General features: G+C 39.8%; 1 protein-coding gene across 4 annotated transcripts in view; it reads right to left on the bottom strand.

Annotated features, from left to right (window-relative positions):
- LOC145343936 (activating molecule in BECN1-regulated autophagy protein 1-like) overlaps positions 1 to 27,683 on the bottom strand; it is a 400,132-nt gene that overhangs the window by 51,011 nt on the left and 321,438 nt on the right. For all 4 annotated transcript variants that reach the window (XM_080190487.1, XM_080190491.1, XM_080190488.1 and 1 more), the window contains one exon: positions 18,618 to 18,757. In XM_080190487.1, coding sequence (XP_080046613.1) covers positions 18,618 to 18,757 — 140 coding nt within the window. The remainder of the gene's footprint in view (positions 1 to 18,617; positions 18,758 to 27,683) is intronic.

Raw genomic sequence — 27,683 nt, 5'->3', positions numbered from 1 at the left:
CCTTCCAAAATCAAAGATGCACCTGATATGGAAGTTAATTCTTACTTTACAATGATCAGAACTGTGACAAGACCAAAACCAAGGCTGAACCAAAAATAGTGATTGAAGCATCTCAGTGTTCAAGAAAACAAAGCCTTCCTGTAAATATTTAGCAAGATCAATCAGCAACAAGGAGGCCATGTAAATTACTTTTCACACTTTAAGGTTAATAAATCTTACATCCATTTGGCAAGTAAGAAAGCAACACAACCTTTCAAGACTTGAAAAATTGTCTGTCTCAGAAACCAGCTAAATAGAACTGAAGTTTGTTTTAGACTTTCAGGCAGCAGTGCAAACCCACCCACGACCACCCCACCCCCCACCACCCCTGCAGCTATATAAACCTACTAATTTTCTTTTAATTTATGCATTTGAATATGATGACTCAAATGTTTTTGATGCTCACTTCATAATAAATAGCTTGAGTTTTCCTATATTATTCCATGTAATAATTACAGCAACACTAATGAGATGTCTGCAGTAATTGTCTCAATTAAATCAGGGATTAAAATATTTCATCCAGAGTAATTAGAATATTTTCATTGTCTAGCGCATTTGATTAAAAACTTACTAACTCAATATTATACTAACTCAATATTATACTTTAATCAAAATTTGTGACAAGGTTTGTAATAACCTGCAATTCTTGCACAACAGTCCATTTCATATTTTGATGAAATATAATATACAGAAGACATTAGCAATGAAAGCAATATTACATTAGAAGTCTTTAGCTGCAAAAATAGTAGCTATGGGGAAATGCAACAACAACACTGTTCCTTTAAATACCCCTTTACGGAAGTAGGATTAGACCAAAATTGATGACAAGTTAAAAGAATCATAGGACAAATGACCAAAAGTTTGGTCAAAGAGATGGCTTTTTCAAGTGTCTTAAATGACAGGACATAAGAACATAAGAACATAAGAAATAGGAGCAGGAGTAGGCCATCTAGCCCTTCGAGCCTGCTCCGCCATTCAATAAGATCATGGCTGATCTGTCGTGGCTCAGTTCCACCTTCCCGCCCTCTCCCCATAACCCTTAATCCCCTCTCTTATCAAAAACCCATCAACCCGTGTCTTAAAAATATTTAGCGAGGCAGCCTCCACCACTTCAACGGGCAGAGAATTCCAGAGATTCACCACCCTTTGAGTGAAGAAGTTCCTCCTCAACTCCGTTCTAAACCGCCCCCCCCTTTATCTTGAGGCTGTGCCCCCTAGTCCTACTGTCTTTTTTGAGCGGGAAGAGTCTCTCCACCTCTATCCTATCCATCCCATTCATCATCTTATACGTCTCAATGAGATCTCCCCTCATTCTTCTAAACTCCAACGAGTACAAGCCTAGTTTATTCAGCCTCTCCTCATAGCTCAACCCCCTCAACTCCGGTATCAGCCTAGTAAACCTCCTCTGCATTCCCTCCAAGGCCAAAATATCTTTGCGCAGGTGCGGCGCCCAAAACTGCACACAGTACTCCAGCTGCAGCCTCACCAATGCCCTATACAGCTGCAGCAAGACCTCCCTACTTTTATATTCAATCCCCCTCGCTATGAAGGCCAGCATCCCATTCGGCTTCCTGACCACCTGCTGCACCTGCAAGCTGGGTTTTTGCGACTCACGCACAAGGACCCCGAGGTCCCTCTGCACCGTCGCCTGCTGCAGTTTTTCGCCACGTAAGTAATAGTCCTTCCTACCATTCTTCCTACCAAAGTGGACCACCTCACACTTGCCAACATTAAATTCCATTTGCCATTTCCTGGCCCATTCGCCCAGCCTATCTAGATCCTTCTGCAGACTCTCCACACTCTCCAGGAGAGAGAGCGAGATGCAGAAGTTTAGGGAGAGAATTCCAGAGCTTAGTGCCTAGGTAGCCGATGGCATAATCACCAATAATCAGCCGAAGTGGAGGATGAACAAGAGACCAGGGTTGTAGGAATGTAGAGTCTCAAAGCATTGCAGTGGCGAAAGAGCTAACAGACATTGGAAGAAACAAGGCCTCTCCGGAGGTGTGGTAAGAGCAACTGCCCATGACATAAGACAGCATTTAACCAAATGAGGCAACAAGGAACCCTAGCAAAACTGGAGTCAACAGGAATTGGGGAGGAAACTCTCTACTAGTTGGAATCACAGCTAGTACAAAGAAGATTGGCTGTGGTTGACATCTCTGGGAGTTCACTATATCACTACAGGAATTCCTCAGGGTAGTGTCCTAGACCCAACCATCTTCAGCTGCTTCATCAATGACCTTTCTTTCATCATAAGGTCAGAAGTGGGGATATTTGCAAATTACTGAACAATGGTCAAGACTAAGGACAAAGATTTTAATGTTCTCAGATATGATTGGAACAAATCATGGCTTTTGCTGCACTGAATAGCATACGTTGAATCAGAGACGGAAAGGAAAGAAGCCATTGTCAGATATTTTGACTATACTTCAATAGCTAAGAGTGGAACCCCAGGCAAAGAAGTCCTGACTCCACTGAGCAAAGGGGGCACAATGTTGGGCGAGGATACTGTGGTCACTCACATCAAAAGCTGCAGACAGCCTGAGAAAGATGGGAAGGGATCGTGCATCACAGTCTTATAAGATAGCATTGTGGCTTTAATTCATAATTAAAGATAAAATAATAAAATTGCCCATAAAGTCACTTAATACTTAATAATCGGCTCCTTTAAAGGGCAGGTTTAAAGGGTATAAGGATAAGCACATAGATAATCTAATACTTTATTGACACTTCCTGTGCTGCTGTTTATGGAATGTTATGCATAGAATGAATCTGGTTTGAATGAAATATGTTTATATTAATGTTACATTATCACCCTGAAACTTTCAACAGGAGAAAGTTTAACAGAGCACTTCTTTCTTAGAAACTTATTGATGTCTATTCATTTTCCTAAGAAGTTTAAATAGTGGAGATCGCCATGACACAACAAACCATATGTAGTTGGGTTTAACAAGCATCACAAATTCCATATTTCAAATTCACTGACACCACACTCCCAGCAACACTGTAATACTAAACCACAATCTTACATTCCTTTCAGGGATTCCAGGATCAGCAAGATATCTTCATACATTCAGGAGGGCGGAATTTTTATGGCAGAGTTTTTATATGAGATAGCAACAGCACAGCAGGTCACAGCCCAAACCTCTGACAGCTTGCATTGAAAGGCACGGCTGTGAGTGGAGACAACTTTTCTCCTGAGGAAAAGGTGAAAGATACTCAAGTGTTACATTGCTGACATGGAAGTAGCTCACTGCATTTCTCAGCTCCCAACTGACATCGCTGCACTTGCAAATCACTGAGATTTGTATGCTAATAAAATTAGTCAACAGAATTGATAATATCAGTAGACTGAGTTTGGGAGAGTTATTCTTTGCACTTAAGATTAATCCTTTGCCCACTATACCTGGTTATATAATGAAAAGACTTGAAAAAAGTTATTGAGAACCACTATTGAAAGTGCTAGACTATTCGTTGCATTGATTGTGTGAAGTGAGAAATGTCAACTGCACTGCACGATCCACTTAATAAGAGATAAATCTTTTTATTCAAGACAGACATGGATTTTCATCCATATAGCCAAATGAATGTTGTCATTTATTTCTTATCATTCCAGATTGGAAATCTTTTTTCACCATCCTTCTGCAATGTTTAAGTGTACTTCATGCAATCACCCTTGCTTTCTCCTTCAACATTTTTTTTTGAATTAGTGGATGATATTGGCAGCTCTGATAATGTATTGATAATTTTTCACTTCACGAGAAAATAATTTTCTAATAGTTCACTGCCACTCACATTCAGGCATAATACTTGTTTTTTAAAAATTTGGTCGCATTTTGACAGAACTATTTAGTTGTGCAATGAAGAGAAGCAAGTAGATTTTGGGAAGGATGGGGTTAAGTTTCCTTGAAGGGCACGTGAAATGTTAGATAAGTTTACGAGCACGCTGTCCTTGAACATGGACTATTGTGGAGGCTATTGTGAGCTTCATAAGCAGCACAGGGAGGGAGATTTGTCACCCAAGTCTGTTTGTTTCAAGATTGTGAAAACAATAGCAAGGTTAGCAAGTAAATTAGATGGCAAGGCTGCAGCTAATACTGTGCGCACCTAACTCTGGTATCTTGCTCCAAGGAGGTGCATCATTTTGACTTAATATACAGAGCAATTTGTAACTGTAAATTGCAATGTGAAACTTCAATCAGTGCAGTGTTTACAACTGTTTTAATAAATACAGGCCAAACGCAAATAATTAATAGAGGGGGGACAGGAGAAAATATGCTACATTCTTAGAAAAATAATCAATCATTTTTCATTCGCCAAATAAAACCTTTGATTGCCAAGGCAATCTCTTTAGTGAGAAAAATCACAAAGTACTCATTTCACCAACTGGGGCAAATGTACATGCATATCAACTGTTAATTTAGTAGGCTGAAGAAATTATTCCTGTTTAATCCGATAGCCAAATGCTACGCTTGCTAAATATATTGTATGTATTAAGATAGTTCTTCTCCATTAGGTGATGGATTGCTCCTTGGAGAGGGATTTTCCTACAGTAACTGTTAAGGTTGAGGGCACATTAGATAACTTACATTTGTATTTAGAAAGTAGTAAAACACCTTAGAACATCTACAATAGAAGAGCCACACTTTGAATAGAACCACGTCTCTGCAAAGCAATCAGGCCCAAAAAAGGCAGACTAAACCAATTCAGAGCGAATTTAAATAACAAATGGTGACATATAGAAACACTGCCTTTGTTCTTATACCAAAACTCTATATTATGGATCATGCAAGGAGAAAGCCTTACATTTCAATTTAGTTCAGAAGAATGTCAAGAAGGGGGAAACATGAAAATTGAAACACTATTTTGTCAACATGTTGCCAGTTTTAAAAACTTCAACCAATTATATGCATTTTTTTCCCATTACCAAAGAATCAAAATATAACTTTGGTCTAAACAAATACCGATCTCATTGGATACAGAAAATCTGCAACCGTGTACCGTGGATAATAGGAACAAGATGGCATGGAAAAAGTTAGAGGACATCCCACTATTATTTCCAAACGGGAAGCTGTTTGCTTTTCAATCTCAAAAGTTGCAAAATAGTTCACCACTTCAGCCTAATTAGAGATGGATCAGAAACTTGAAGTAGATAGTGTTTCTTCACCCGAGGTATTAAGCAATTGTTTGCCACTATAAAAATTGACAAATCTGTGTATTTCCTATTTGTGCCAGATGATTTTCTTTTAATATGTTACAAGAAGTGCAAATTGTATCCTTTTCCCTGGCGCAAATGTGATTTCTGTCACAAATATGCGTAACTATTATAATTAATTTTCCATAACAAAATACTAAATCCATCAACTCTTATTAGGTAATTTAACATGCTAAGAAAAGTTACATAGTGGATAATATGTTTGACATTTTAGGCAGATGAATTAATGGATGCAAAGAGAAAGGTCTCAACCTCCAACAAGAACAGGTTGAGCTCAGCAATCTAAAATTCAGATACTTTCAGCGTTCTTCTCTGAATGATGTACTGCTCCTTTGCAAGAACAGTGACAAAAACTTCACCATTGAGCTAGATTGATATGAACAAATGTAACATATTAATTTGTGTCTTCAAGTAAACATAGATTTTAAATAAACAAAAAATTGGAGACCTGTAAATATATTAATCAAACCAGAATTCACAAAATGTCTATTTCACAAATGTTATATTAAGAAAAATGACCTTCCTAGAAGTTCAAAATTCATGGATGGACATTATTGGTAATTTTAAAATTAAACTGTGACAATACATGCAACGAAAGTACAATACCAGATTTTTTTTAGCTTTTTTAGTTTACAAATTAGGTTTGCTGCAACACTATATTTACTCATGTATTGCTAATTTTTGGGAAGAAAGGAAAATAAATGTGAAGGGAAGGAGGAGATGCATGAGCACAAACAGTCTGAGAGAAGCTTATTATGTTTGGCATTACTTATCATGAGTTAGTTTAGCTTGTGATATGTTAATAATTATATTGTTAGTTAGAGAAAGAAGGGTGGCTGGGTATGCAGTTGAGGGAGTTGGAAGAACAAATAGGAAAGGGTAAAACGTTGAAGAAAAGTGCCATGTCTTTAATACCCGAGAGTGGTAACTTTGAATCCAATAATGGATTCTTTCCATTCAGTGGTGAGAGTATCAGAAGAGATTGATATTGCAGCACAGCACGTATTCTTTCAGCAAAGGTGGCACAAAAAATTGCACTGGAAAAATCAAACTGGTCCCCTTCCCAAACTGAAGCAATGCCGCTCCCACTCATGGAAATTAGCTAACTCAGCACATACCAAGATTATACCTCGTATCTACTTAATGTATATAACTAAGCACCACATCACATTTTACATTTGTTCAATTACCAATTGTGGAAATCCATTTGGTCTATTTACTTTTGTCATACAGATAAATTATATTTTCCAAAGAATGCACAGGTTCCCCAGGGTTTTTGAAGATAGGCAAAAAGGCTGTTGGTATATTACTGGTAGCGTGCTGATATAGCAAAGCACAGCTCCTATCTGAAGTTGAATAAATTCGTCTCTGGATTCAGGATAAACACAGGCAGTTTTACCACACATTCCTTACCAAAATGTTTCTGGGTCAGTGGTTGCCTCTGCACCAATAAGTGCTCAAAACCAAGGACTCTCCCACTACAGTTTGAATGTTTTTGTATTTGTAGACATGGAATCAAAGAAGAAGCAAAATAAATTTTAAAAAATCACTTCTTTTTTTGTAAATATTGGGAGTGAGGGAACATAACATTTGGACAGCAAGTTGAGGAATTACTCACCACAAGTGCAATAGTCTGTTTCCCTGGCTAGGCAGCACCTCACTAAAGTGGTAATTAATCATGAGACTTGCTGGGGAATATTGGCAGGACACATTTAATTCCCTGGGCTGAAGCATGAAATGAAAGGGATGCATATGTTCTGGGGATGTGTGAACATTACAGTTGAGCCCAATCCTGCACTCTCCAAATATTGAGACACAAACTTTCAGAAGTGGAAACTCTGGCTCAGATAGTACATTCTGAGGACTGAAACCAGCTTGCAGATGCAGCAGGTGGTCAGGAAGGCGAATGGGATGCTGGCCTTCATAGCGAAGGGGATTGAATATAAAAGTAGGGAGGTCTTGCTGCAGCTGTATAGGGCATTGGTGAGGCCGCAGCTGGAGTACTGTGTGCAGTTTTGGGCGCCGCACCTGCGCAAAGATATTTTGGCCTTGGAGGGAGTGCAGAGGAGGTTTACTAGGCTGATACCGGAGTTGAGGGGGTTGAGCTATGAGGAGAGGCTGAATAAACTGGGCTTGTACTTGTTAGAGTTTAGAAGAATAAGGGGAGATCTCATTGAGACGTATAAGATGATGAATGGGATGGATAAGATAGAGGTGGAAAGACTCTTCCCGCTCAAAAAAGACAGTAGGACTAGGGGGCACAGCCTCAAGATAAAGGGGGGGCGGTTTAGAACGGAGTTGAGGAGGAACTTCTTCACTCAAAGGGTGGTGAATCTCTGGAATTCTCTGCCCGTTGAAGTGGTGGAGGCTGCCTCGCTAAATATTTTTAAGACGCGGGTTGATGGGTTTTTGATAGGAGAGGGGATTAAGGGTTATGGGGAGAGGGCGGGAAAGTGGAACTGAGCAGCGACAGATCAGCCATGATCTTATTGAATGGCGGGGCAGGCTCGAAGGGCTGGATGGCCTACTCCTGCTCCTATTTCTTATGTTCTTATTATGTTCTTATGAAACAATTATTCTCCTGGTCTTTGTGGAGGAGTTATTCTTTGAGAAACCTTGCTCAGCCATTGAGAAAGCATTTGGTTTTGTAGTTTTACTGAGACTGAACATAACTGTCACACTTATTTTAAATCATTGTTATTTTTGCTGTACGAAGAATATGCTTCACTCAAGCTTCTCTGGCAAAGGATACAAATTTCAGGGCTTTGTTATTACCAATCAGAGTGTAACAAGGACTGCTTCATTTTCCACTTTCACTTTTCTCAAGGTGAAATCTAGTCCTTCTCTAGCCATCAAGAAATTATTGAACAAGGGTAGGCAGAAGATTTCCCTCTGCTCTGCACCTAGAGACTCTGTATTCTCCAAGAGTAGAGCAGGAAAAAATGGCTGCCATCAGTTATGCCTCTGGTCACATTGTGTTGCTCTGGGTTTTTCTGATGTTTTTCCAGATAGCATTACTGCTAGTAAGCACAAACACTGCTACTTTTGTGAGATAGGAGAGTTCCTAAATCTACTTCCTCAATTTCCTCAGAGTGTTTGGTCGATATTGCAACGTAAGACTTCCCAAGGATGTATGCTGTCATTATAGCTTGCTCCAGAGGATTCCGGGGCCTGACTCCTGGGTGATCAAAGCATTTGCAATCTACTGACTGCTGATAGAAGCTTCAGAAATGCTGCCTCTAACCACTGCCTCCAAAATCACACCCCGAATTACAGAGACTTATTCCCCAATCATGCATTGTACCTATTGAACACCTAATGGGTTATGAGACTGAATAATCTGCCAAATAACATAGAACACCTCTGTTTGAGAATTAACTTCATTGGGGTATGAATGATGACACAATAAAATCTATCTTGCATTTTAAATTTTGCAATGCTGCATACGAAGGTACATGATGAAAACAATCAATCCACAAGAATGGCCCATAGGATTTGAAGCAAAATGCTAGACCCACAGTGTCGCAAAGGCACTGCAACTCACTTGTGATGAGAAACGGGCTCTTGGTCACTTATTGAATAGTCATTAAAATCCTCCACTGAAATTGTGCTACTGAATATGTGCAGACATATGTTAACAGAAAGAAGTGATGTGACGTCTACTGCATAAACATTCTGTGAGAGATTGCTATGCTGGTTATGCAGAATGACACCAGCATGAAGAATTCTGCAACCCCAAGAATTCTTCGTAATCTATAAATCAATTGGAGTCATTATTCCTTCGTCTTGGGGAGATTTATCTAATTCAGCACGAGTGCTTGCTCAATGTTCTGTTCTTACCTGAATTTAACGGGCATTTCAAAGTAACTGCACATGTCGAGCACAACAAAGCAGATGCAGAATGTGGTCAGAGTCAAATTTCTTTTCCCTCCCCAATTCTTCATAAGACAATCACCACCCTGGAATGAACTAGCTAAAAACTATTTTCTCATTTTTGATGGTCCTTATCGAGCATACAAGAAACTAAAACGACCCGTTGAAGTGGTGGAGGCTGCCTCGCTAAATATTTTCAAGAAGCGGGTTGATAGGTTTTTGATAAGAGAGGGGATTAAGGGTTATGGGGAGAGGGCCGGAAAGTGGAACTGAGCCACGACAGATCAGCCATGATCTTATTGAATGGCGGGGCAGGCTCGAAGGGCCAGATGGCCTACTCCTGCTCCTATTTCTTATGTTCTTATGTTCTTATATAAACATGTCAGTTTCTAACTTGCCTGATCTCAGAGGATCAAAAACCAATCTTTCTAAGACGTATCAAAAAATCACAACCTATTAATCATCTTTTACTGCACTTTAACAAATGCTCCCATCAATTGCTGAGATTAAACTCAAAATCCCTTAAACAAAATGGAGTAATTTTGTTCATCCTCATTTTAATTCATGCTGTGTATATGGCAGTGAGATATCACCTATTGAATGAATAGATATATCATAATGGTACAGTATGAGCTAATTCAAAAGTCCCAGCATTGAACTTCTGGCCTGTGCTGAGGAAGCTGATAATTCCCACAAGAGCAGTGGTTAGGATGCTATCTGTTGTGCTTTGGGTATTACTTTAGTGTGATCTTGCATATCAAATGTTTTCAAACAGAGGCTATTACAATAGCAGATTTTAATTCATTTAAATCCAACTGGATTTTCAAAATATGAGTAATTGAAAACCAGGCAGAAAACTTAAACCTTATTTACAACCTGCTTTCGCTGGTGGCATTATAGAATATCTACATTAGAATTAAGTGTCAGCTCGAGGTGAAACAGGGATATAAAAGGCAAAAATTACTGAATAAGAAACATTCTTGGGGCATGGGGTTGCTAGCACAGTCAGCATTTATTGCCCATCCAGAGAAGTTTAAAAAAAATACAAGTAGGTAGCTTGCTGGGCCACTTCTGGTTGCCAACACAGTGGTGTGGAACTGAAGTCACTGAGTAAGGGTGACTGGTTCTCTTTTTAAAAGGGTGGGTACTTACGGCAATCAGGCAAGTTGCGGTCAATTTTTTCTAATGATTTTCCTTGATTCCCAGCTTCTAAAAGCTGAATTCAAATTCTCAAACAGCCAAGATAGAATTTCAACTTGCGTTCCCTCGATTATTAGCCCATGCCTCTAGGTCATTAGTAACAAGTTCAGGTTGGTAGATGTAATTCTGACATTTAATCTTCTCTCTTTGTTTACACATATTCATTTTTACCATTGACAAAAACAAGTGGAAGTGTGAAATTCACAGCATTTTGGAAAGCACACAGGCAGCGTTTGTTGATACATATCCCTCATCAATGTGCACTCTGCAACCAAAGATGCAAATTGAGTAGTTTCAGCACCACCCCTGCCAAATGCTGGTAATGACAGCTTGACAAGTTTGTGGAGGCAGTGCTCATTTTAAAAGGGGATGGAGAAATCAATATGAAAAATAAACAGTAAGTATGTGCACATGTGATTTGTTTCTAGAAATGTACATACACTTGTGCTTTGATTGAGACAGACGATGGGAAATGATAAATTAACTTTGAATGGACAAAAGAGTGGCAAATGAAACAAAGTTAATGGGCTGCACATATCCAATGCAGCCACCATTTCAGCACATTTTTAATGTCGTTAAATACTGATGCCAAACATTAGTGCGGAATAATCAATGCAAAGTTGCGCAAATGACTGTTTAAAGTCTAAAAATTTCAATACAATAAAAACAGTGTGTTGTGAAGATTTATTATTCAACAGAACCTTCTGGTTCACAATTTCTTTTATTACTGTTCACCAGGTCTGAATGAGTAAAAAAAAGCAGTTTAGCAGCGAAGTTTATGTCTCAGCTGTTTTCATTTAGAATATAGAATCCCTACAGTGTGTAGAAGGCGGCCATTCAGCCCATCAAGTCTGCACCAACTCTTGACATAGCATCTCACCTAGGCACCCATCCCCTGCTCCATCCTTATAACCCAACCCATTTATCTGCTAATCTCCCTAATCTAAGGGAGGTTTGGGACACTAAGGGGGAATTTAGCATGACCAATGGACTGTGAGGGAAACTGAAGTGACTGCGAGGGGAAACCGGAGCACCTGGAGGAAACCCACGAAGACACGGAGAGAATGTGCAAACTCCACACAGTCACCTAAAGCCAGAATAGAACCTGTCCCTGGCATTGTGAGGCAGTAGGCTGACCACTGTGTTGATAGGATATTTTATCAAAATACTGCTAGATCCTAGAAATCTGAAACAAAGAAAGAAAATGCTGGAAATGTTAGGTGAGTCAGGCAGTAACTGTCTCACATCTTCTGTATAGTACCTGGGATGCCGAATATTGTGAACACCCTTTTAATACAAATGTGCTATTACATATATCAATGCCTTTCAATAAGTTATTCTTAAAAACAAAGTGAAGGGTATAACTTATTGGAACATTGCTGTTTTGACACAAATGGATAAACACAGCTGCAGGCCACAATGAGCTTTGAGATCTGAAGTGAAAGGGCGAACATTCTGAAATTGTACAGCTACTCAGTCAGCATTTGAAGGACATATTCATTTTATTCCATTTTTATTTCAGATTTTCAATATCTGTGCTGTTTTTATTTTTGTTTTTTTAAACCGCATTAATTTGTCTTTTTCCAGAAATGTACGAATTCTGACGTTACCTTCGAACACTTCATAAACATATCAAAAGATGTGTGCGTAAGATAGAAAAGCTAGAATACAAGGCAGTGAGGAGAAAGAAGAAAAGAACTGAATGAGGGGACAGGCTGACCAACTAAGGGACACTTTAACTGTGGGACTGAAGTAGGGGTTGAGAGCTGGGGAGTGGACTGTGTACGGTTGGGAGAAGTAGTGGTCCCAACTCACTGAGAACCAAAAGAACTTACATAGGGACCATACATAGTACTTTATTATGCCTCCCAGACATGTGCAACTTTTAACATAAAAAACAATGAATTGGAAGTGCAAGACTGTTGACTATGTTAGCACTTCAGTTAACATACAAAATTGACAGTCTTGCTAAAATAAATCCTATCTGAATTGAATAGATTTTTACCAATACCAGCCAGGCCTTCTAAACATCAAAATAACTGACCTCATTATGGCAGTGATTTGGAATGTCTTGCTTACATTATACAGTTAAGTTTGGGGTCCTCTGTGGAAGTGGGGATGGTGACAATGAGTTAGAAACTAACCCCACTCAAAACTGGATGAATTAGTCACTCCTGGGAATCTCTTAATTGAACTCATTTGTAGACCTTCAAATTAAGTTGTCACACAGATACTTAAAGGCACATTTTTAAAGCTTATGCATGATGTGTTGTTTCAAATTTACTAAAAAACTGACAACTGTATCCCAATTAGCAAGAACCTTGATATAACATTTTATGAATTATTTGGCTTACTCACAGTTGGTAGATTGATAAAATGTTAATTACAGTGCATGATAAACCCATTTTCATCAGTATTAATCAAATGACACCAAGTTCCCACTTCTAACTTTGACAAGGAATATTCATAAAGAAAATTTTACTATAAAAAATTATGTTCTAAAACGCTGCCCAATTGCACAGCTTCATGGCAGATTTTGCATTTGAAGAAATGCAAATTAGTTTCAGCAGAAAAGCACAAAAAATGCTTCTCAAAATTGGCATAATTTTGGGCTCACTTTGCACTCAGATCACCAGCTTCAATCAAAATGGAAATTCTATCCTAAGATGTGCAGTGGCAGAATGTTGCATGTAAAGTAAGAAACATGCATGGCCTGCAGATATACTGTTATTCATATATTGATGGATTTTTAAAAATGAATGAGAAAGAACATTTCTGAAGATAAGTAATATTACCTATTCCTTCATTTGTTTGCCCAACAGATGTAATATGATTATACTATAATTGCATCAAAAGTGAGTCTGGGCTATTTTGTTTAGTAGAGAGCTGCAGATAACAGTTCGTAATGGAAACTAGAGTACTAGTCAACTGTATTAACTTGTAACTAATGCCACAGTCCATTATTTCACTGTGTTAATTTACCTGCAGACAATCCTGCAGTTTCCTCTGTAACGAACCAGCATTTTCCATGTTGAAATAAAAAGTTGTTCCTATCAGAGGTTAATCAGTTACCATTGCCAGGAGGCTATATTTGTGTTGCTAAAAAGACATTGAACTGTTTGGCACTAAAGTGTGCTACTATCCAAGTACAAAATAAATATTTTGTACAAGAAACATCCTAGTAACGTAACATTTTATGCAAGAAACGTACAGATGGAGTTTCATCATCAGTCCTTGTTAATCCAAACTACAAAGAATTTCAATTAATTTATCATGCTTCTATTTACATTTTTTGGAATATTTTGGTTTATAGAGAGCCATTCCAGAGTCACCATGTCACAGACTTAGAATGTAGATGTTTCACTCTGTGGGTTGGGCAGTTCTAGAGCATCTCTCAGTGTTATGCTCACCCTGCCCATTTATAGTGGAGGTTTTCAATAACTCCCAACCAACCAACAGGAATACTGGCTGGCCAGCAGAGGTGACTGTGCTTCAGGAGGAAGAAAAATGTCAAAGAAACCTAAGGCAACACTGTTAATTACTTAGTTTAAAATGGGACTATTTTGAAATGAAGCTATTTTCTCCTGGATTTCCTCTGCTTTTTAATCATGCTATATCGCCAGCAGTGGGAAATTTGGCACCGTGACTACCTATTGGATGACCAATTAGATATTGAAGTGGCCAAATTAACTTCACCACCACCTCTGCAAACTGTTTGCCCTGCCATCACATTGGGAGCCCATCTCTGCCCTCCAGGAAAACCCTGCTGGCATTCCAGTGGATTCCAGGGATAGGAATAGCTCCGTGATGGAAGTTTTATGACCCATGGAGAAGCCGGTGGCTGCAATTGTCTCTACTTGCCAGATCCTAGTTTCCAGGTTCTAGAGTTCCTCCCATCCACAGTGACCTGTCTTTTGAGGGCACTCTGCCACTGAAACAATCTCTTGCCAGTGAAACCCCTACAGCAATGGCCACTGCTAACAGTGGAGCAAATGAAGTTGCTCAGCTGTCAGTTTTTAACACCGCTGGCAAAATGCTACCGCAGGGTCCTGCCACCGTTGAAGAGGAGTTAGCTCCTGTTTTCAACCCAGGCAGTGGGACTTGGCAATCATTGATAAAATTCAACCCACTATTACACTATTCAAATTATTTACACGGCAGGACTACATTTGTTGCTTCATCAGCTGTTGACTATCTTACTGAATAAATAGAAAGTTAAGTTTAATAAGCACTGTAAAATCTATGTTGTGTTGTGATAGTTCACTTTTTAAAAACTATACTGCCCTATAAAAGTGTTTGCTAGTTAAAGGTTGTGCCACAGTCTAATGCAGTGTTTGTTTTGCTGCCTTTCAGAAAAGATCATGAGAACAGATGACAAGACCGATCAGCAAACAATGGAAGGAAGATTGTCAGATTGCTGGGTGCACTAATCACTTACCTCAAAGTCCAAGTAAATGAAAGCACATGTGGAACACAGCGAAGGTTCCCCTATGGAAATGACTGACGATGTTCTATCAAAAAAATTTATCTGGAGTAAAACAAAATAAATAAAACCCTAACAGTCTTTGGCTTTTTCCTTGTTTAACTGTTTTAAATGCAAATTTTGATGCTTTTCTACCAAATTGTTCAACCATATTTTTTTCAATATATTTCATCAAAAAATAAAGTCTGACTTTTGAACCTTCTACTTTCCTATTGTGAGCTATTGCTCATTACAGAGATGGTGCAATTTATAAGGACTAATTTCAATTTTAAACATGGTAATTTCAGACACTGGAAATCAAGAAACCACCTCGCATTTGTCCACATTAAACTCCATCTGCCATTTCTCTGCCTAAGTCTGCAAACTATCCTCATCCTGCTGTAGTCTTTGACATTCCTTGCCAACATCTGCAACTTTTTGTGTCACCCGCATTGAATTGAAGTTCCTCCATATCCTTACTGCATATATGCAATGCACAATATATTACTGACTAGAACAAGTCTGCCCAAGTGCAGCCCGAGGGCTGAATTTGGTCTTTGAATCCCCTCCTTATGGCCCCAGGACCAGTTTCCAAAATTTTGGTCAAATAGAATGTGCATGGGGCTGTTTCTTCAGCACAGGCTGTTTCTTTCCCATGATAGGTTCAGCTTATCAACAAATGTGGGAAAGAAACAATCTGAGATCGGAGGAGCAATGCACACAAGCAGTAGTCAGTTCGGGGCCTGAGGAATGAAGGGCAACGATCGGAGGAGGAGGAGCCATGGAGTTAAGGGCATGGAAGCCAGGGGGGTAGGGACTGGGGAGCCAAAGAGCAGGGCCTGGGTAGCCGAAGGCTGGAAAGCCAAGAAGCAGGAGCATGACCCAGAGAGTGGAGCTGGCAGGGAGCAAAGGTGCAGGAAATAGGGCCTATGCAAAGGCTGAGGGAGCACAGGGGCTGAGATTAAAGATTGAGTGGGTTGGTGGACAAACACACACGCACATGTGCGCACACACTCACCCACCTTATTACAATGGAATATTCTGCTTCATTTACGAATCATTTATCTTTGTTTGACAAGCTGTTTCTTACCATACCTCAGTTTTAAAAAAGATTTCGTGTTTAAAGTTGTGTAAAACTTTATCTTTTCAAAATTTGCTCATCAGTCTCTTGAATGAGCAAAATTTTGAAATATGGCCCCCCACGTGAAGATTCCTGGTGCAATTCCGGTGATGTGTTGCGTTAGCTGATCTAATCTGGAGGAACAACTCGTACGTTACAAGTGACTTCAATATATCCAAGTCTTTTTTGGGTTATGCAGAGGGGTGAGTGGTAAGAGATGCATTCTTCCCACTATTCACTCTCAGGTTATTCTTGCGGCGGTGCAAATTTGTACATTGTGTGTAGCAACGGACACATCAGAAGTACCCTCTATAGTCACCGATCGTACAATGTTCAGCACCATTCACAACTCCTCAAATACTGAAGCTGTTCATATCCAAATGCAGCAAACCTTGGGCACTATCCAGGCTTGGGCTAACAAGTGGCAAATAACATTAATGCCACACAAGTGCCAGGCAAGACCATCTCCAACAAAAGAGGATCTAATCATCACCGCTTGACATTCAATGACATTATCATCGCTGAATCCCCCACAACCACTCTCCCGGCGGCTACCGCTGATCAGAAACTCAACTGGATTAGCCGGATAAATATTGTGACTACGAGGGCAGGCTAAAGCCTAGATTTTTTTGGACAGTAATTTACCTTTTGACTCTTCGAAGCCTGTCCACCATCTATAAGAAACGAGTCAAGAATGAAATAGGGCTTGCAGCTCCAACAACATTGCAGAAGTGCGACACCATCCAGGACAAAGCAGTCTGCTCAATTGGCATTCCATTCACAAATATTCACTCCCTCCACTGCCAACACACAATGACAGCAACATGTACCTTCTACAAGATACACTGCTGGAATTCACCAAGGCTTCTTAGGCACCTTTCAAGCTCACAACTGCAACCATCTAAAAGAACAAGGGCAGCAGCTACCTGGGAACACCACCGCCTGGAGGTTCCCTTGCAACTGGCTCACCAACCTGATCTGGAAATATGCTGTTGTCTATCACTGGGTCAAAATCCTGGAACTCTCTTCCTAACAATACTGTGGGTGTACCTGCACCTCAGGGACTGCAGCAGTTCAAGAAGGCAACTCACCAAACACCTTCTCACTGAGCAATATATGCTGGCTTAGCCTGCGATGCACACATCTCACAAATTAATTTTAAAAATAGCTTCACAAACTTGTTGGTTTGAACTCAAATGGATAAATATACACGTGGGTGAAGACTGGAAAACTGCCAGCTGCAACAGAAATTATTCCCAGTATGATTTTCACCATCTGGGATGACATTTCAAAAAAATATAGAAATACAACATTTTGCCACATGTAATCTGCACATGGATACTTCTCAGACTACAAAATTGCTCAGTGTACTGTTTAAATATACATGACGACAATTTATACTGTTATCATTTCAAATAGTATAATTCCTATACTTCAGCACATGGGCATTAGAAATTCTTATTTTAAGTAACTGGTGCTTATTTGGCAGCAGCGTGATATACTCACAACCTGATATACTCAATACAAAACTTTCTTTCCATATAATTATATGCAGAAGACCAAGTGGTTAAAGTAAAATGTAAACCCCTACCTACACTTTCACCCCATCCAACTTAGCAAACAGCTATCAATAACCTACACTGCATAAATTCTGGCAAAATTATGGCTCGAAACCTGATCACAGCCTTGATCTAGCCACAGGTGCAAGAACTGATGGCAAAGAGAAGCTACAGCAGCTACCTACAACATAAAGACAGCATCCAACTGAATATGGCAATGGGGAGAAAAATTGTGGTCAATGGGTTCAAACAAAAGCCCTCCAGTGGATGGAATGTTAACCGCTACCAACATGGGTATGGCTGTTGGAAGTCAATTGCTACAATTGCAGGGGATCATTGCAAGTGTTTCCTTGATTCAGCCATTTTAATTTGATTCATCAACAATCATGTCTTTATCATAACGCAAGGAGTATAGCTTCACAATGATAATTCTAGATCATTCACAACTCCTTAAATAATGAACCTGACATCCCAACCAACATTATAAGGATAAAATCCAGCTTTGGCTTACTGGGTAATGACCGTTGTTACAAAAGAGAATCTATTTCGTCCAACGAAAAGTGATGCCTCATATGAAATCCCAATGACAGAAATCAACTGGAAATAAAATGTAGCTGGTAAAGTAAAAGCTTGACTCTGATGTTCTGGAAAAAAATCTGTACAGAGGAACGCAGAATCTGCAACACTGAAACAGACCATTTAGTGTAACAGGTCAATACTGATGTTTATGCCTCACATGAACTTCTTCCCATTCAAATCAGCTATTCTCACCTTGATCCCTCCGTTCTTGTATCCCTCTATTTTCTTCTCTTACATTTATGCAAAAACAGTCCACTTAAATGCATCAATGCTGCACATGCTTCAGCCAAATTGGACTTCTTGTCCTGTGGCATCACCACCAAGGATGTGTAATGTCTGGATATCCCTCAACAGAAATACAAGTTGGCTTCTTTTGTTATGCGTCAATGGTCTCACTATTGGGCCAGCACACGGGTTAGTGTGTCATACCGTTCTATTGTCTGGCACCAAGAACTTGGGCCAGACTTCAAAGTAGTAGATTCATTTGCTTCAAAACATCCATATTTTTGAAAAAAATATATCAAGACAATTATTTTGGATAAAGTCACTTGAATATTAAATTGTACTTACACAGGCCGGCAAATCACTAGGTCTCCCTTATTGGTTCCATATGCTAGACCCATCCCAGGTTCTGGAAGCCAACGTGCCGAGTTTATACTAACATGTCTTCTCTGGTCTGGCGGCATTGGGTACAAAACATTAAAAACCCTCTGGAAAAAGAAAACGAGATGGCAGTTAGGGTGACTGTAAAAATTTCTGCTCCCTTCCCTAACCTGTAAACGATTATTCAAGTATCAAAAGAAAAGGAGATATCCTGTTACAATAGAAACCTGAATACAGTTAATTTTCAAAACAATCTTGTACTGGGACTGGAAACATTTCTCAGAATTTTATTGAAAAACTTTTCTGTGTGAATGAAACAGGGTATTGTCATTGGAATTTTACACAACAGGAGCAAAAACGCTGGAAATATCCAGCAGGTCAGGTCGTATTGATGGAGCGAGAAACAGAGTTAGTGTTTCAGGTGAATAATCTTTCATCAGAAACTATAGAATCATTACAGTGCAGAGGAGATCATTTGACCCATCGAGCTGCACTGACAATAATCCCACCCAGGCCCCATATATCCCAATAACACTATGTATTTACCCTGCTAATCCTCCTGACACCAAGGGGCAATTTACCATGGCCAATCAACCTAACTTGCACATCTTTGGAATGTGGGAGGAAACCGGGGCACCCGGAGAAAACCCATGCAGACACAGAGAATGTGCAAACTCCACACAGACAGTCACCCCAGGCCAGAATTGAACAAGGATCCATGGAGCTGTGGGGCCGCAGTGCTAACCACTGTACTGCCCTATGTGTGGGGCAAGTTTATTTGATTTGATTTATTATTGTGACATGTATTATCATAGTGAAAAGCATCGTTTCTTGCATGCCATACAAACAAAACATACCGCTCATAGGGAAGGAAATGAGAGAATGCAGAATGTAGTGCTACAGTCATAGCTAGGGTGTAGAGGAAGATCAACTTAATGCAAGGTAAGTCTATTCAAAAGTCTGACAGCAGCAGGGAAGAAGCTGTTCTTCAGTCGGCCGGTACATGCCCTCAGACTTTTGTATCTTTTTCCCAAAGGAAGAAGGTGAAAGAGGGAATGTCTGGAGTGCATGGGGTTCTTAATAATGCTGGCTGCTTTGTCGAGGCAGCGGGAAGTGTAGACAGAGTCAATGGATGGGAGGCTGGTACGTGTGATGGATTGGGCTACATTCACAACCTTTTGTAGATCCTTGCGGTCTTGGGCAGAGCAGAAGCCATACCAAGCCATGATACAACCAAAGAGAATGCTTTCTATGGTGCTTCTGTAAACGTTAGTGAGAATCATAGCTGACATGCCAAATTTCCTTAATCTTCTGAGAAAGTAGAGGCGTTGTGAGCTTTCTTAACTATAGTGTCAGCATGGGGGGACCAGAACAGATTGTTGGTGATCTGGACACCTAAAAACTTGAAGCTCTTGTGGGCTCCATGAACTCTCTTATGGAGCCCACAAAGCAGTATGCAGGCGGATGCAAAATCTCTGCTTCCTGATGGTGAGCTGTTACAATCCAGTTACTGATATTAATATTTTTTTAAAAAATGAGTAACTTATTTTAACCAGTAGAAGGGCACCGCAAGATTTCACTTTTTTTAAACAAACCAAATGTACACTAAGCAAATTGAACAAAAACACAGTTAATCTAACAATATGGTTTATAACTACTCATGTTATGCACTGATGGGTTTACCATCTCCAAAAATTCTCTTATAAGATTCATCAATGTTGAAGTTATTTACAGCTAGAGTGGGACCTCCTGTAAGTATGATACAATCGTCTGGAAAATATTCTGTTGCTTCAACTATTCTCAGATGTAAGACTTGCATTTACCTCCCTCAATTGTGAAGGCCTCAGTCCCTTTTTATGGTTACTTTTCAATACTTCCCAGATAGTCTGCTGATTACTTTTGATTGCAATAAAACACTGACGCCTACTGTAGATTCTAGCATTAGTTTCAAACTGGGCATAGATTCAGTTTCCATTTCTCATAACATTCAAGCTGAGAGTAAAAACCTAACTTATTTAATGAGCTGCAACCCACACAAGGTTCAAATTGCAACTAAAACCATGCTCAACAAACATACAGATAAACTGAAGCCAGAGAGTCTCCCTAAGTTCTGTGATGGGTTAGCTTGCTCTAGACCCTCCTCAACCCAGTCGAATTTAATTATCATTCATTCACAATTCATTGTAACCACCAGTGTGTGCCAAACGCAAGGTGTGCCAGTACATTTAGTTCTCCAGTGAAGCTAGCCTGAACAAATAACAATTATGTACACCTGAATAAAGCAAAACTAGTATAATGCAAAATACTTACAGGTGAAATTTAATTCTGAAAAAACAACCATGCTACTTCTGTACTTACGATAAAAAGAATGGAGTTAGGCAGGAAAGTTTTGGCCATGGTGCAGGGCCTCCTATTTGACCAGGGAAATCATTTTCAACTATTTTATTAAAAGTCTTTAAAGAAGTAACAAACAAGTAGATAGAGGAGGACCTGGAGATGTGGTGGACTTAGATTTCCAAAAGGCATTTGATAAGATGCTTCATCCAAGGTTATTACACAACATAAAGAGCTCATGGTATAGGAGGCAACATATTAGCATTAATAGAGGATTGATTAGCTAACAGGAAGCAGAGTTGAGACAAATGGGTCATTTATGGGTTGGCAAACTACAATTAGTGGAGTGTCACAGGGGTTTGACGGATTTCTGGGGTGAAGAGGTTAATTTCTGAGCAAGGGTTAAGCACTGGAATTTACAAGAATGACAGGCAATCTGATTGAAACATGTACGATCCTGTAGAGGACTTGACAGAATGAATGAGGAGAGGATGTTCCCCTGGTGGGGGGTCAAAATAGGGGGCACAGTTTAAAAATTAGGTGTTTCCCATTTAAGGCTGAGAATTTTTGTTTTTCTTTGACGGTCATTATTAGTCTGTGGAATCCTCTTCCCAAGAGAGCTGCGTATATTCAAGGCTGAGTTTTGATTGAAAAGGGAGTTGGAGGTAGATAGGAAAGGGAAGTTGAGGCCACAATCAGATTAGCCTTGATCATCTGAAAATGGAGTCAAATGGCTTAATTCTGCTCCTAATTCCTGTGTTTGATCAAGAGGCTCTTTTATAGCCCACCCATTGCTGTAACATTGTGAGCAAAAAGTATGTTTCACCACTGAAAAGCACCATAAGAACATAAGTAGGAGCAGGAGTAGGCCATCTAGCCCTTCAAGCCTGCCCCTCCATTCAATAAGATCATGGCTGATCTGAAGTGGCTCAGTTCCACTTTCCCGCTTTCTCCCCATAACCCTTAATTCCCTTGTCTACCAAAAACCTATCTACCCTTGTCTTAAATATATTTAGTGAGGTAGCCTCCACCACTTCAATGGGCAGAGAATTCCAGAGATTCACCACCCTTTGAGTGAAGAAGTTCCTCCTCAACTCCGTTCGAAACTGCACCCCCCCCTTATCTTGAGGCTGTGCCCTCTAGTCCTGCTGTCCTTTGAGTGGGAAGAATCTCTCTACCGCTACCCTATCCATCCCTTTCATTATCTTATACGTCTCTATAAGATCCCCCCTCATCCTTCTAAACTCCAACGAGTACAGGCCCAGTCTATTTAGTCTCTCTTCATCGTCTAACCCCCTCATCTCCGGTATCAGCCTAGTGAACCTCCTCAGCACTCCCTCCAAGGTCAAAATATCCTTGTGCAAGTGCAGCGACCAAAACTGCACACAGTACTCCAGCTGCGGTCTCACCAATGCCCTGTACAGCTGCAGCAAGACCTCCCTGCTTTTATATTCTATCCCCCTTGCTATAAAGGCCAGCATCCCATTCGCCTTCTTGATCATCTGCTGCACCTGCAGACTGGGTTTTTGTGACTCATGCACAAGGACCCCCCAGGTCCCTCTGCACTGTAGCATCCTGCAGCTTTTTGCCCTTTAAATAGTAATCCCTCCTACTATTATTCCTGCCAAAGTGGATAACCTCACACTTGCTAACATTGTGCTCCATCTGCCAGGTCCTCGCCCAGCCTATCTAGATCCCTCTGCAGACTTTCCACACCCTCCGCACAATTTGCTTTTCCACTCATCTTTGTGTCATCAGCAAATTTTGTCACCCTACACTCAGCCCCCTCCTCCAGATCATCGATATAAATGGTAAATAGCTGAGGCCCCAGCACCGATCCTTGCGGCACTCCACTAGTTACCAACTGCCAATCAGAACAGCACCCACTGATACCAACTCTCTGCTTCCTATTAGGCAACCAATCCTCTATCCACGCTAACACCTTACCCCCAACTCCATGCCCCCTAACCTTCTGAAGCAACCTTTTGTGCGGCACCTTATCAAACGCCTTTTGAAAATCGAGAAACACCACATCCACTGGTTCCCCTCTGTCTACCGCACTAGTCACATCTTCATAGAATTCCAATAAATTCGTCAAACACGACTTCCCCTTAACGAATCCGTGCTGCGTCTGCTCTATCAAACCATTCTTCTCTAGATGCCTCGTTATTTCTTCTTTGATGATGGATTCAAGCATTTTTCCAACAACAGACGTTAAACTAATCTGCTGCAGAATTGCACATCTCCTGTGTAAGCTGTCAGCAGTTCAAATTTTAATTGAAATAGTGAGGGAACTGGGTAAAAGCAACAAAGCAGAAGAGTCGTACACTTCGGATTCCACCATCAGGAAAGGTGCGCCATAGTCAAAATTCCACCTGCTAATTCTGTTTCTCGCTCCACAGCTAGTCTAACCTTTTTCTGCAAGTTTACATGCTCATAAGATATAGGAGCACAATTAAGCCATTTGGGCCATCAGGTCTGCTCCACCATTTGATCATGGCTGACATACTACTAATCCCCATACCCTTCAACCCATTACCAATTAAAAATCTGTCTAACTCCTCCTTAAATTTATTCACTGTCCCACCATCCACCACACTTTGGGATAGCGAATTCCACGGATTCATAACGCTTTGAGAGAAATAGTTTCTTCTCAACTGTGTTTTGAATTTGCTATCCTTATCCTAGAATGCCCCACAACAGGAAGCACTGTTCCATGTCTGTTTTATCCATATCTTTTGTCGTCTTGTATACCTCAATTTCATCTCCTTCATTCTTCTGAATTCCAGAGAGTATAGGCCTAAACTGTTCAATCTCTTTTTATACGACAAACATCTCTGGAATCAATCTAGTGAACCTCCTGTGAACTGCCTCCAATGCCACCACATCTTTTCTCAAATAAGCGGACCAAAATTGTGGCCAATACTCCAGGTGCGGTCTCACCAATGCTGTGTATAGTTGCAAAACACTTCCCTACCTTTATATTCTATTCCTTTAGCCATAAATGCAACATTCCATTTGCTTTTTTTTACTATCTGCTGTACCTGCATCCTAGTTTGCTGTGGCTCATGTATGAGGACACCCATATCCCTCTGCACCGGAGTACCTCGCAGTCTCTTCCCATTTAGATAATAAATCACCTTCCCATTTTTCTGATCAAAATGCATGACCTCACACTTATCCAGGTTAAACTCCATTTGTCACATTTTGCCCCACTCTCCTCGCCTATCTATATCCATTTGTAAGGTTCTTATTTCCTCACAGCAACTTACTGTCCTATTTTGTGCCATCTGCAAATCTGGCTATTGAGCTTTCCATCTCTGTATCCAAGTCGATAATATAGCTTGTAAATAGCTCAGACCCAATGACCAAACCCTGTGGCACCCCACTAGTTACTTCCTGCCATCCAGGGAAAAAAACCATTTATCCCAACTCTCTGTCTTCTGTTCATCAGTAAGAAGTCTCACAACACCAGGTTAAAGTCCAACAAGTTTATTTGGTAGCAAAATCCACTAGCCTTTGAAACACTGCTCCTTTGTCAGGTAAGTGGGAGTTCTGTTCACAAACAGGGCATATAAAGACACAAACTCAATTTACAAAATAATGGTTGGAATGTGAGAGTCTTTACAGGTAGTCAAGTCTTAAAGGTACAGACAATATAAGTGGAAAGACTGTTAAGCACACGAATCTTGGGTTCACGTCACATTATCTGTAATCCCCACAACTTGCCTGGGTTTGCAAAATCTCACTAACTGTCCTGTCTGGAGACAATACACATCTCTTTAACCTGTGCTTAACACTCTCTCCACTCACACTGTCCGTAACTTTAAGACTTGATTACCTGTAAGGACTCGCATTCCAACCATTATTTTGTAAATTGAGTTTGTGTCCTTACATGCTCCATTTGTGAACAGAACTCCCACTTATCTGACAAAGGGGCAGTGCTCTGAAAGCTAGTGGATTTTGCCACCAAATAAACCTGTTGGACTTTAACCTGGTGTTGTGAGACTCCTTACTGTGTTTACCCTGTTCATCGCTAGCATCTCCACATTCTGTCCATCAGCCAGTCACTTATCCAAGCGAATAAATTACCCCTAATCCCATGTAATCTAACCTTGTGAATTAACCTTTTGTGCGGCGTCATCTGGAAGTCCAGATATATTACAGCTACCAGCTCCTCATTATCCACTTTGCTTGTTACATCTTCAAAGAACTCTAGCAAATTAGTCAAACATGATTTGCCCTTCATAAAGCCATGCTGACTTTGATAGATAGCGTTTTGACTTTCCAGTTGTCCTGGAAATCAAAATAATTGATTCTAACACTTCCCCAATAACATATGTTAAATTAGCTGGTCTTTATTTCCCACATTTTGCTTCCCTCCATTTTTGAATAATGGCATTACATTAGCATTTTTCCAATCCAATGGAACATTTCTTGTGTCCAGGGAATTTTGGAATATTATAACTAATGGATCCACTACCTCTGCTGCCACTTCCTTTAATACCCGAGGACATAGGCCATCAGGCTTGGGGAACTTATCTGTTCCTAATCCCAATCGTTTGTTGAGTACCTTTTCCCTAGCGATGTTGATTGTTTTAGGTTTTACCTTCTCTATTATTCTGAATTGCCCGTTCCTATAGCAATAGTACCAGTGTCCTCCACCGGTGAAAACCGAGGCAAAGTATTGATTTGGGATCTCTGCCATTTCAGTATTCCCCACCATTAATTCTCCGGTTTCATCTTCCAAGGGACCAACATTCATCCTAGCAACTCTCTTCCCTTGTATATACTCATAGAAGCTTTTGCTATGCTTCTTGATATTTTGCACTAGTTTTCAATCATAATTTACCTTAGTTCTTTTTATTACATTTTTAGTACCCCTTTATTTATCCCTTTCAACTGGCGCCTCTCACAGTAATTCAGACACCAGTTGAATTATGAAAGCTCTGGGCTAGGGATGGGGCAAAAATTGTCATCATTCTGTGAGCTTGCTATAAAGTGGATATCAACATTATTTATTTATTATTAATTCCCATCTCAATCAAAAATTCTGACAATCACTGTCTGGATTTGGATGCATAATGGCCACTCGCATGAATTTTTGGAGTATAACTGATGACTGAGCATAATTTAACACCTTGAAGACAGAAAAATATGTTAGAATAGGAGAAAATCAAATATATATTAAAAAAGTAACAATATTTTAAAATCTTGTTAGCCTGCAGTTTTGACAACAGGAGGATATTGCACTTCAGTCTTTTTAAAAAGCACCTCCAGTTAGGAGTTACAGAATTTTAAAAAGTCTTGCGTGGAAAAAGGTGCTGACATTTCAACAATGTGTTATGCTACTTAGTTGAGGACAATGTTACTTGAAAACAATTTAACATGTATAAATAAATTTTCTCTTGCAATTATTTATGCTTCTTGGTGTACTGTTGATTGTATTTCACAGATGGAAAATATGAAGAATAAGGGCTTAGGGACATTCCAGCTGGTTTAATAGCTAACTCTGTTCAGGTCAAGGTAGTGAGAGACAGCTAGCTCTCAGAGAGGTTTAGTAAAGATAAATGATGGGATGTTTATTATAAACTGATTTAATATGGCTGTGTGAATTGGAAAATTAAGCTAGTTTTTGATACTAAAAAGATATTGGTTTATGACAAACTACAGAGTGTTTGAAAAGTTGCTTTTTTCATCTTGCAAAAGGAGTTTTCTGTGATCTGGCAGCTTCCATCCGGAACCCAACATTAATGAGACAGCTGCACTGAAGCAACATTGGAACTGATCTGAGGGACAGCTTGCCATTCCACCCAATTGCCTTTTAAAAAAAATAGTTTTGAATCAAAAACCTTCCAAAATTGAGAATAAAGTTTACACATCAAAAACAAGGCTAATAACAGCAGTAATAAAATACATCGCTGAATCAAACCATGCCTCATCATCACTGTGTTAGCTAGTAATTAATACTTTTGGTGGTTACAAATAGTCCCACAGAGACCTGGAGGAAGTGAACTGTTCCCATCACATTAGGAATGAAGGATCAAAACACTAATTTCCTAGACTTGAAAGTCATAATATGTTGAAACAATCTTCCAGATCATTACTCTTTCATTGAGCAATAATACTACTGTAAGGTGGTATCAACTCAGTTAATATCACTTCAGTGCCTGAGTCAGAGATTGTATGTTCAAGCCCAATTTCAGGATTTAGGAATACAATGTTGGCTGATACCACAATCCAATGAGAGGTTATCAAGATAGCAGTTTTGGTAAGTGTGTTGAAGATCCCACATGGCTACTCAACAGGAGCAAGGAGTTCGCATGGTGTCATACCTTTCTCTCAAACAGAACTACCAAAAATACATAACTAGTAAAATACATAAACTGGTCAATTTTTTACTTGCAAAATACTTGCTATGTTGACTGGTTAACATTGGAAAAGATGTGTAAAACACCATCTAAATTCATTTTTGTCTCTGTTTAACCATTTATTTGCAGTAAGTTGTAAAATCGCACTGCATTATAACATGGTCTCACTTGGACCATTTCTGAAATGAATGTATTATTTGACCATTGTTTTAAAAAGCACTGGAAGAAAGAAAATTAATTTGGCCAGATTGTAATTGTACTTCAACAGTCATTACGAGTGCATTATTAGGCGGAACTCCAGTGCTAACTGAACGCATGGGTCACCATA

The sequence above is a fragment of the Carcharhinus amblyrhynchos genome, chromosome 6, assembly GCF_965287045.1.
Source record: "Carcharhinus amblyrhynchos chromosome 6, sCarAmb.v2.hapA, whole genome shotgun sequence".
Classification (NCBI taxonomy): Eukaryota; Metazoa; Chordata; class Chondrichthyes; order Carcharhiniformes; family Carcharhinidae; genus Carcharhinus; species Carcharhinus amblyrhynchos.
The sequence above is the reverse complement of the archived record's forward strand: the minus strand, read 5'-3'. Positions and strand labels throughout refer to the sequence as shown.